General features: G+C 44.3%; 1 protein-coding gene across 2 annotated transcripts in view; it reads right to left on the bottom strand.

The window, feature by feature from the left end:
* zmiz1a (zinc finger, MIZ-type containing 1a) overlaps nt 1-10,242 on the bottom strand; it is a 32,062-nt gene extending 21,820 nt beyond the window's left edge. For both annotated transcript variants that reach the window (XM_080507242.1, XM_080507243.1), the window contains exons 1-2: nt 10,131-10,242; nt 6,936-7,041 (exon numbers count right to left, since the gene is read on the bottom strand). In XM_080507242.1, coding sequence (XP_080363368.1) covers nt 6,936-7,041; nt 10,131-10,145 — 121 coding nt within the window. In that variant the 5' untranslated portion in view covers nt 10,146-10,242. The remainder of the gene's footprint in view (nt 1-6,935; nt 7,042-10,130) is intronic.
* Nucleotides 10,243-12,181: the final 1,939 nt, after the last annotated feature.

Genomic DNA, 12,181 nt, shown 5'->3' with positions numbered 1-12,181 from the left:
CTACACTAATGGGCTCCTGCTGTACCTGCTACCGGCTCCAACACACTCCCGAGACAGCAGGGTGGAGGGAGGGAGTGAGGGAGGGAGGGAGGCAGAGTGGGAGGGAGGGAGAGAAATAGAGGAAGGGAGCAGTGGAGACAGCCGGGGGAGAGTTGGAGGCAGGATGAGAGACAGAGATAAAGGCGTGAGCCAACGTAGACAAACAGGAGTGGAGATAGAGGAGGCAAGATATTCGGGCGCTTCTCACCTCTGTCGTAAGGCGCTGTAATTGATGTGCTCAGGCTAGCTCTCCCTTTCTCTGTTTCTCAGCGCACAGACACAAACAGACATGCACTCGTGCGTAATCCGGCAATGTGACTGCCATTTGTCAGGCAGAGAACAGAAAGAAAGAAAAAAAAAAAAAAAAAAAAAACCCTGCGAGATCAGATTTCAAACTTGCATAAATGGGTGGAGCTTTAATACACTATGCAGGCAAGCTGGAAGCCAGAGAATGAGAGAGACGGAGAGAGAGAGAGAGAGAGAGAGAGAGAGAGGAAGTGGGAGACAGATCAATCTATTCAAAGACAGACGTGTAGTTATCAGCCTCATCAGAGAGGGGATTCCTGCCCGCAGGACAATATATCCTGACAACATGCCACCCCCCCCAATCTTCATCAGAAGCCACTTTGCAAATTCAACTAACAAGACACATCAGAGGTGAGCAGAACATCTGAGTGCAACTGAATCAAAGAAGAGACGGGCAGAGGGTGAATCCGAGTTCACATTCTCTTTGCCTGCTCCTTGAGTAACCCATCGAGGTGCAATCCCAACACCGTCTGAATGAACGAACAGGAAAAGACGTCATTGTCCTGCCCTCCGCTTTACCGTAACTCTTGACATGTGCCAAGCTGCAGTGCATCCAGAGCAAAACGAAAAGCCCACCGGGCGTGTGACGGCGGAAGGAGGTTCTCTTTTTTCCGCACTTCGTCATCAACAGTCTCACAAAATATCTCACACATACAACAACGGCATTGTTGCCTGGAAATATACATTTGGAAGGATGTGTCAGGCCTGTGGGCGCAGTGGTGGGGAAGGGGGTGTTGAGTCCTGAGGTGTGGGTGACAGATCATTCAGCCCTAAATAAGAGGAGGATTTAAGTCCGCTTTTGACAGGTGCAAGTGCAAGGCCGACTCAGCTGGGGATTTTACCAAAATGAATTTGCTTGCAACTGTGTAAACCAAACCAATTATGTGGCGAGTGATTGAGGGGCCCAATAAGCCAGAGGCAACTGATGCAGCTGCCCTAATAAGTGTTTCCCAATGAGCTTTATTTCTATAAACTTAATGGTGAAAGTTTGATGGTAGTGTCGGGGTTGCAGAGGGGTTTCATCATCTAAAGCGAACCGGCGGAGTGTCAGAGGAGAGGCCCGTGTGCTAAAAATATACCCCATTTCCTGTTAATAATTCAGTGCGCTGCTCTTACTCAGCAGTAATTAAATATAAAAGTCTGTAAGGTTGATTGGGTCAGTAACAAAGGATGCCTACACCTTGCTCTAGTTCTACACACACAGCTCAAAGTACGAAAGCAAGGCCGGGTGAGAAAAATCAATCAGGCTAAAGTAAATTGAAACAGATAAGTGGGAGACATGTCGGATTGTTGTAGGCTAAAAGACGAGAGGGATGTGTGTGTGTGTGTGTGTGTGTGTGTGTATACCACACACTGTGCAGTGAGCCTACACAGCCTTGTGGGGGCACTTATTTTCACTGATGCTGAATTATGGGCGACGCGGGCTTGTGAAGTGTGTGTGTCTTCACGTGGGTGTGTTTTCCACAGGACTCCGGCCGAGTTACAGCCACACCCTGGAAGTTTTCTGTCACTGTTGACACAGCGGAGCGTCAGCTTTCCTGATGTGGAGCACCAGATCCTCCTGAGGGATGTTTACTGACCGGCTGCTCACAATTCTGCCAATAGATTTGTTTTTTATATCAGCTTCACTACATTATATGTCCACCGCCCCCCCCCATTTTTTTAATCAATTCACTATAAAATGGGATTTTGAAAAGGCCTAAGAACAGGTCAGAGCTCCTGCCTTGTAAGGAGAAGGTCTCAGGTTGAAGTCGGGGTTGAGCTCGGGGGTCTTTTTCTACAGTTTGCATGCGCTCCCTGTACATGCATGGGTTGTCTTTATCTGAAGGAGTTTCCTCCCCCTCAGAAACATGTGCTTTAGGCTAATCGGTGACTCGAAATTGCCCTAAGATGTGAATAGGGGTGAGAGTGACAAACTAAGCCCTTTCAGTAACACACATAAATACAGCTGTTTTGGGGGCTCCTCACTTCGTAGAGATTTCATGTTGGATTCAGAGAAGTTTTGCTGGGATGTAAAATGTGTGAATAGAATTGTTTTCCCTTAAATTGGGATACCCACATCGAGGTTTCAGGTAGAAGCTTGACACCCACCAATCCCCCATCCAGTTGTATACCATTTCTGTTAACCCCTCATAATTATTCATCTAAAGACTTACTATGTCTCCTGAATGCACCCCAAAATAATGCACCTAATAAACTATAAATGACAAAAAACACAACAAAAGCGTCAGACAAGAAGAACAATAGGCATCACAGTGATGGTTTAACCTTGTGCTTGATGCCAGTAAGGAAAGTGCAGCATAATTATTAATATTTCTTTGATCGTGACAGAAGAGCAACAAGCAGCGACCTGTGTCTGACTTAAACATTAAAGTTGTTTTCTATAAAAATAGCTATCATTCCAGGGAGGAGCTTCCTCTAATCCGGAGCGTGTCAAGTCACGTTCAAAACATAATACACACTCAAAACAATCTTGAGTCACACCTGAGATTTACTTTCACCTCATTTAAATGCATCAGGAGGAGACATTGTCTGGAAGGAGAGGCGGAAAAGTTTGCTCGTAAAGCAGATAATTGACAGTTTTGCGTGTTTATTTCTGGAGGTTTTTCTTTTTCGCTGTGTAAAGAAAACCCAACCGACTGTTGTGAGTTTGGTGACAGAATGCCTGGATCCAAACCAGTGAAGGAAACAGCAAAGACCCTTGACAGATTATGTGGATAATCTGATTTGTTGTCTGCTGAACTTCACAGGGGCCCCACAGCTCAGTCTATTAGTGTTGTTCATCTATGTAAAGCAGCTGCGTGCCTATTATCTAATGAACCTCCGACTTGGAAGTCTGTTTGGAGCAGACTGCAGATTATTAGCAGTAAAACATAAACAAAGATTAATAAATGAGCTGCAGAATTTTATAAGGCACCCGAGCGGCACAACCGCAGAAAAACGCGACTCGTTTCAAACCCGTAATAATGCCGAGGTGCTCGCATGCTAACGCTGGCAAAGCTGCGTATCTTCGCTGGCTCCGAGAGTTAACAGTGCTAATGCTACGTTGCCTAACAGCAGATAAGTCTCTTCACTGGCTGATTCCAGATTAGAGCAACACGCTAATCCCTCAGGCTTCACGGCAGGGTCACAATCTCCAGACAGCTCATCAGCGGCGGCCTGCTGTTGCAGAAAATCTCTGCTTCACTCTCCAGGTCCCGTGGGTCAGTTTATACTTTTATTACGGTGCGACAAGTGCAACAAGAGCCCTGTAAATTGTTTACGCAATTGAAAGATTGACACATTGCCACAGTCTGGTTAAAAAAAGAAAAAAATGTACCACCATCAGGATTTTCAATCTGTAAACTCGTAGCTTATAACTTAATCTTAAAACATGAAAAAATATAATAATTTATATAATAATTAAGCATTATTATTATTTGGGTTTGGGCTGTTTCAGTCTTGATGAAATCTGTACCGATTGAGATCTTTATATTGAACATGTGAAGAAGAAGAAAAAAACTGGTGAAGTCATACAAAATAAATACAAACCGATAAAAAATTAAAACTTTAGAAAATTCAATCAAAATGCTCAATGATAAGTATGAGCAAGAAAACCTCATTTAATTCCATATTCTTTTTTCCAGTATTACCGAAATTCAGTGTAAAAAAATAAATATATAGTATTTCAAGGCACACAAGTGCCTATATGTATATAAACCAAAATAGAAATCAATATATGCTACAAGCTTGATTTTATTTTCCTACAATTCAAAAAAGAGATGTATCATTTGCATAATTTGTTATCTTTTCAGGTTAACGGTTGGTTTTTTGCTGTATAATAATTAAGGTTCTCGTAATGAAACCTACAATTAACTCAAATTTGTCCATTTAGTCTTTAAATTCCTGCACTGTAGCGGCTGACATGATTTGGCTTGCTCACGAATCAAAACTGGACCGCTTGTGATGTCAAACAAAAACCCTAAAACTACCAGAAAGCAGAGACATAGAGCTTCGTGTCCATATCCATTACAGTATAAGACGTATTCTCCAGGAGCCCATAAATTATGTCGTACAACTGTCCAATCTCAGACGAGATTCACCAGAGTGTCACTGAACTGTACGGTCTGCTTCTCTGTACCGTCAAAAGTAATATTGAAGAACTTCCAGATAATAAAAGTCAAAGTCAAATCATTTTGGTAAGAGTAGCAGAAGCACTCTGTCGTTCTAGCTTTTTGACAATCCTGAACCGATAAAGTCAAAATAAATTGAAATTGTCGAGTAATAAGTAGATTTACTTGTACTGGTGTGACATGTGGATTGCATATGCAGAAGTACATATGAGTGTTTACTATCTAAAGGTAAAAACTGGGGTATTTTTTGTAGCTCCAATGTGTCCATGAAGACGTCACACATATGAGCAGAAGACCTGAGTGGCTCTTGTCTTGTTGGGGTTTCTTTAATTCTCCTTCCAATAAATAAATACCGTTGCTTCATTGCTGTATTTGCATTATTTTTATGCATGCCATAGTGGCAGTTTTGTGTGATTTCATAGCCTGTCTTACCGCCTTGCCAAGACTCTTCGCTTAAAAGTTCTCCATCCAAAATCATTTCCCATAACTTGCACGATACTATAAAGCCGATTTGCAATAATTACTTATCAATGTCTCATCTGACCGATGCGTTGAAAGGAAGTGTCTGCAGAGCCCTGAGAGTATGCCTCTTACCCTGGGGAGACCCACAGACTGCATCCCAGACTCCTTGGCCCTTGTCTGGGCTCTCAGGTGTCACATTTGCAGAGCACTGTCGCCATGCAGACTGTCAGAATATTGTGCTGCTGCTGCACAATTAGACCCACATGCGTTCATGCACGCACACGCACACGCACACACACACACACACACACACACACACACACACACACACACACACACACACACACACACACACACACACACACACACACACACACACACACAAAAAGCCAGGGAAAATACACAAATGCGAGCATGCAGACAGCTAACAGAGCAGCATGGCCGGAATGCTTTTCTGCTGCATGGGTGCATGTGTGAGCTTTTGAGCCATGTATCATCTCTATCACCCCCCCGCCTGTTGTCTCAGACAAGACGCCCTTGTAAGGGAGCTAAGACAGATGCTCTGTATGGAAGATCTGCCCTGAGTCACATCTGCCTCCCACCCCAACAGCCCGCCTGCTTGGTTTGATGACTGGCTGCCTCGTATCTCCTATCTGCCCCCTACCCAGCCCAACGCATAATTACACTATAGTTGCCATTTGTCCGCCGTGCATAAACAGCTCTTCCTGAAACTGTGCTGTCTTCTATTAGATCCCAGAACCATCAGCGGGCCTGAAGATGATTCCGACTGTCAGCCGGGCCCAGCCAGTCCGAGCCCTGCCTGGACGACAATCACATTATCCCCACACAGGAACACAGACAGAGAGAGAAATACAGCAATCAATATTGTACACTGACGTCTGTCTGACCACTTAAGTTCCTCCCAACAAGACACTTCCCACCACAACTGAAAGAGGATATTCAGCAAATGTTCATATCAGGGAGCATGTGAGGGGAGGGGAGTAAAAAAAAAAAAAAAGAAAAGCAGAAACTGATCTATTTCCAGCTCGGATGAGGAGTAATGGGATAAGATTTCAGAGCGTTATGGTCAATACTGTCACAGCAAGTTCCTGTTTGAGGCGTTTGAAATATTCTCTTTGTCAAGAAGAACAAACCAACAAACCCCAAAAATATTAAAGGACTATTTAATGAAAACATTTGACCATTCATATCATGGTTTACGTGAGTGCTGAAAAAAGGTCTATCTGCATTGTGACTGGCTGACAGCAGCTTCGTCAACCCTCTGCCAGGCAGAGTGAGTGGTCCAGCACACATCAGCGACACCTCTCCAGCCATCCATCTCCTTCTCCTCTCTCGTGCCTCTGTACGCCTCACTTTGACAAATGTTCGAGAACAGGCCGCTCCAGCAGATCCGCGGAAGGCTGGGAGGGGGAGCTATGGATCGGGGGAAATTGGATTTGATAGCTAAATGTCTGAGGATAACGTTACTGGTCTTTCTTTTCTCCGTCGCTCATTTCGTGTGTGTGTGTGCAGGCAGGCTGGTTGTACACATGTGGGCTTGTGTAGAACAACTGTTGTCTGTCTGAGTAGATGTAGTTTTTTTTTTTTTTTTTTGTTTTGTTTTAAGCTACCACTCAGACAGCTCATCTCAACAGCACATTAATGTTTAATGGTAGCTAAAAATATCTTGACATTATAATGCTCTACAGACGTGTTGTGTGATCTCTGTGGTCATCGTCTTCAGTAAAAATCAAACATTTCCAAGCCACAGAGTCATCGCAACTTTGAAAGACACTTTTATTGGTTAATAGCTTTAAAAAAAAAAAAAGCAAACATATACCAAACTAAATTGTAAAATCATGTTAGATACGACTTTAAGCTTCGATTTCATTGTGTTTTTTTTGTTGTTGTTGTTGTTATTTTAAATAAACTTATGCTCTGATAATTAGTAGCGGTCAATGGCATGATGTATGAGCATGCACCTGCTGATTTTTCTGTTGAAGTGGAGGCTCTTACCTGCAGATTTGGGGGTGAATTTGTCTCTGTTAGCAGCACACACGGCTAGCAACCTGTAGCCCAGGTCCAAGTCAAACCCCTGCTGAGCTGCTACACGACTCACCACCTGAGTGAAAGCAAAGAGACAGTGCTGCTGCGTCATAGAATTATCGCGACATGACACAAGTTTTGACCATTAAAACACCGGCTGAAAGCGTTTGTGGATCCATCGGAAGCTGCGTGATGAGAAAATGAGCACAATTCTCACAGAGCAGGACTGGATTTGTACAGAGAAAAGAAATAAATCCAACACATGTGTGACTTTGCAAATTTAGGCAGTGCAAGTTAAAAGCTTTGCGCATCGGTTTTAATCGACATAAAGGTTTGTCAACCGTTAAGTGACATGATGTGAATCATCAAGTGTGGGCTTTTTCACTATATTGGAGTTACAAAATGACATAAACATGATTTTTTTTTTATTGAATGATACATGCTTTAGTATTTTTACAATTGTTATATTATCTATCAATTCATCCAGCCTTTAAGCTTTCTTCACTGCGGTCATATTTTGATCCACCACTGTCGTTAAAACTTCACTTCTTCTCAGAGAGACACAGGCACTGTGAACGCGCAGACACAGTGAGATTAATGTGGAGTCTGCAGTCTGGATCGCTCCAGTGATCCACAGTCGTGACGAGTCTGATGACTGCATCTTCCTCCGAGAGAGGCGAGGGAGCCAAACCACAGTCGCTCCGCAGTGCGAACAGAGTTTAAGAAAGGTTATCCCCAAACAAGTCCGCTCAGGTCCCTGAAATGACGAGTGTCTGTCTCCAAGCATCAGTCGCATGTTCAGGTTACCAAACAGATGAGGAAAATGTAGAAACAGTTCATGTACAATAAATCTGGACCAAAAAAAAAAAAAAACCCTCCTAAGCAAATCAAAGATCAGGAGAATTTAATATCCCCTCCGAGTTAATGACTTCAACAACATGTTGAACCTTTATGAGGCATGAAACAAGGCCCTCCTGCACCCTAACATCATCTTAACGGGGAAAGCGAGCCGATTTAAACGGGAGTCAGGAGACGGAGAGAAATGATTATTAGCAGGGAACCCATTACAGCTTTAATCAGCGTACCGATGACAACTCTTCGGCTCCACCTGACCTCAAAACACACATTACTGTTAACAAGGTCAGCTGAGGTGCCTCTTAGATGGCCAACAAAACAACAAGCGACGAGCCTCTGTCACAGGTAATGTGGCTGCTCTAGTGGGAATGAAATACTGTGGAAATTATGTCAGTAACGGGTGGGGGGGGATCTGATTGATTCTTAATCAAGCGATTATAATACACAATACTACCCCGTCAATGCAATCGGATTACATTTATCTGGAGCTGTTTAGTAGACATCAGGATGTCAACATAATTTATTCAGGCAAATTATATTAGGGGAACTATTCTGACAAACGGTCAAATCATGTTGTTGTCAGTCGTTTAATTTCCTGCGTGAGCAAGTCTGCCCTGCAGTTTGTGTGAGGCAGGCAGCCAGCTACAGAGGCTAGCTTAGATTCAACATGGATTTAACAGTGTTTCACCTCATAAGCCTTTTTCAGCTTAATCTTCCTCTGAGGATCTACATCCAGGCCCATATTCCTGTCAATATGAGAACAGTGCTGTGAGAGGGGTTACAGGGTTACTGGGCCACTCACATTCCTGTTTATCTACTGGAGAAAAAGAAGCAGCATAATTTTTTTTTTTTTATCTATTTTTAGCTTATTTCTGTTTGTTGTTCAAATGGCGATATGTGAACGACAGCTGCGATTGAACTACGTGGGTGCTTTCGGAAAACTGTGGGACTGCAGACTGAAATAATACAACATTGCCCACACACTTGACACACCATGCCTAAAGAAACCTTTTTTTTTTTTTTTTTTTTTAAACGATCCACCAAACTGAGTGAAAAGCTGAAATACCTAAGTCATGCAGTCATTTCTTTTTTTTTTTTTTTTTTTTTTTTTGAATGTGCAGCCATCTAGCTGCCTCAGCATGTGCATGTTTTCTCAATGTGGAAGAAGTGTTTTCACAAGGCATACGTTCACATTTCAGTTCGGTGCTCCGATACACAAGCGGCACGGAGACGAAAATCCCTGAAAGAATGCAAGGACTTGTTGCGTGCTGTAATTCTCCAGATAAGCAGCAGTTTGTTCTCCCAGTCTGATGAAACAATTTAGCTGATGGAAACAGCCCCATGCTGAGAGGGAGCTCAGTAGTGGGTTCCATTGTGCGGCTCTTTATCAGCCTTTAAAAAAAAAAAAGAAGCTTTTATCGTGATTTACACATTAATGAGCATTTATCTGTTTGCTCACGTGAACACTTCAGCCTGGCTCAACATCGCTTCAGTGCTTTCGGTGCTGAAACATTCAATTCTTTGCTCAGGACAACTTCTGCACGTGCGGCTGAGAGTCAGCTCTCTGGCCCCGCGCCTGGATCGATGTGGGGGAGCGGGCAAACTGAAAGGTTCACACACCTGTTCATGCCTGTGTGTGTGTGTGTGTGTGTGTGTGAAAAGGCACAAAGCAGCACTGGAATACATTAATTTCAGCCACTACACGCCTAATAATGGTGGATTTGTGTTGGTGTCAATACAATTACCTCCTCGGCACCATGTAGTCACAGCTCTGCTTGTTCTCCATGAATTTGCATTGAATCGTGTAGCATTGCCTGTACACCTTGCACAAGACTACAAATAAAATCTAATTTGGTTTAGTTTTAGTCACCAAAGCACACACTGAACTCTCGGAAATCAAAAATGCAGCCTCGGGATCTTTATATGCAGTTTGTGAAAAAGTTTTTCGGGAATTTTCGGGTAGTCAAATGATGGACGTGCCTCACCACCCCCGTAATCCTGACAACACCAGTGACTCTGGCATTTTTTAATAAAGCAACATTTTTTTTTTTTTTTTTTTTTAAAGCATGACCTAGATGTCACTATAAATATGACATGAGTTTTGTTTGGCTTACACCACAGTCAAAGTTAACTTGCCAGTTTCGTGAAAGTAGGATAAAGCCTCAGAAATGGACACACTGGCCCATTTCTTTTTCCCCACCCCTTCGAGGATCCGAAATCTAATTATTGTTTTGCACATGTCTCCCAAAAAAAAAAAAAAAAAAAGTACCTGAAAAACTCGGAGAAAAACCATAATTAGTGTCTGCCTACCGTCAGGCATCCCATGAGACTCTGCTCGAAAGGTCGCTGGAAGGCCCGGGGATCTCCACACCAGTCGAGCAGCTCGGTGGCTGCTGAGTGGAAGTTGGCCGGGTTCTGTAAGTGCTGTGCAAACACACAGAGAGCGCCATTAGAAACAATGGGAAATAATGAGTGTTATTCTTTTTTTCTTCACATTAAGAACAAATTGGAAAAACACTGAAACCAAATAGTTTCTCAGCTTTGCGTTCTCGCTCCAAACTGCCTTGATTTAATGTCTTGTGTTTCTGCACAACCCTGTGAGGACCTAGACTCTTTCCAATGTACGCCCACTCAGGGCTCTGCTGCATTGTGGGAAGAAGATCACACCCATATCAACAATGATGCCAGTGTTTCTTGTTAATCTCTCTTGGCAACACCCATCCCTCACCCCTATGACCCACACGGCAACCAAAATCTTTTCCTCCAGTCCTCCTTTTCCCTCTTTTCCCCGCATTCATTGCCTGTTTTCGGAGTGTAACGGAGCCTCGGCACCAGAAGTCCACTGGCTGACTTGGCTGCGCACAAAGAAAACAACCTTGGTCCTGGCAGCTATGTGTGCAGACTCAATACAAGCCGTTGGTGGGTTGTCTAATCTCTTTCAGTGTCTGTCTGTCGCTCTCGCTTGTTCACTGAGGCCTGAAACAGTTGAGTCTTTTCTTCCCAGTGTCTGAAGGCTACCGAGGCTGGCAGGACACAATAAGCGGTTTTAAAATTGGGCTCCCTTTCTTCATGGCTCAGGAGGTTAATAGCTCTGAAATGGCGCAGAGCTGCAGCTTGTTCAGTCGGCGAGATTGAGCCCACTTGAAAGCATTTATTATTCTCATCTACAGCTAAAGCGTCTTGTTTTGTGTGTTCTTGCGGAGAAGGTAGAACTATTGTCTTAAGGGGGCAGCAGAGGTGAGTGTTTTTCAAAGCACAGCTTTTTGGCGCCGTGCGACAAAGGGGGCTCTCGGTGGCGAGCGCAGTGTGTCGGCCCGGGTACCCGCCCACAGCGAAAACCTTGGAGAGCTCCTAATGATATCACGGGCTTCGAGAGCGGCCTTGAATGACTCATCTTTTGTGATGGGAAGATGAACCATTATGGAGTTAGTTGTGGACTCTCACTGGGGTTTGACTGATGGTGGAGAAAGAGCAGAGCGAGACAGTGAAGGATGCTCTTGTTGAGTGAGAGGGAGGAGAGGAGCCTGTGCTAGATGAGTGATATAATCTGGCATTATTGCTGCTTGATGGGAGGCGTATCAGCCTCCAGCGCAAGAGGAATCAGAACTGGCACAGCAGGGGCTGTCTGTCTCGATCTGAACTCACAGCTCCTCCTGCTGCTGCGTTCGCCACCGACTCTGGCTGACAACCTCGACTCTGGTATGAGGAGGAGGACAGCAGAGTGAAACAGCTCTGCTGAGTTTAGGGAGGAGGAGGAGGAGGAGGAGGAGGAGGAGGACGGGGCCTGAGCTGTTCTTGTTGTTGTTGCTGTTCAGGGTTGGATAAGGACAAGAACGAGGAGGTGGGGGCAGTGGAGACTGAGCAGCAGCAGCAGCAGCAGCAGTGGCAACCGTGATGAGGTTCCAGCACACAAAGAGCCAGACGTTTGACAGATTGTCCTCTGTGAGATGACGGACTGACTAACCCCTTTCCAGGCCAGTCAAGGATCAGACTGTTCAGTGCCTACCTGACTGTATGAAAAACAGCAAAACACCTGGCTCTGTGCCAGCGGCTTTCCCCAAACCAAAACAACACCCTGCTGGCAGGGGCCGCCACAAGCTCAGAGCTCACCGAATAACTCAGTCCCTTTGAAGTCTGCTTTACTACGGGCTCCATTACAGCAAGAACTGAGGAGTAAATAAACCAGGCCACAATTAAGGCATTTATTAAGCTAGATGTGTTAAATCCGCCTATTTAGGGCTTATCAGTGCGGAGAGTAAGTGAGAAGGCTTTTGTAAAAAGAGCTGTGTCAATTACAGCTAATTTTGCTCGTATGGAAAAAGCTGACAGTAGAGACAGAAAGGTTTTGACGTCGAAACACA

Source organism: Blennius ocellaris (genome assembly GCF_963422515.1).
Source record: "Blennius ocellaris genome assembly, chromosome: 13".
Lineage (NCBI taxonomy): Eukaryota > Metazoa > Chordata > Actinopteri > Blenniiformes > Blenniidae > Blennius > Blennius ocellaris.
The sequence above is the reverse complement of the archived record's forward strand: the minus strand, read 5'-3'. Positions and strand labels throughout refer to the sequence as shown.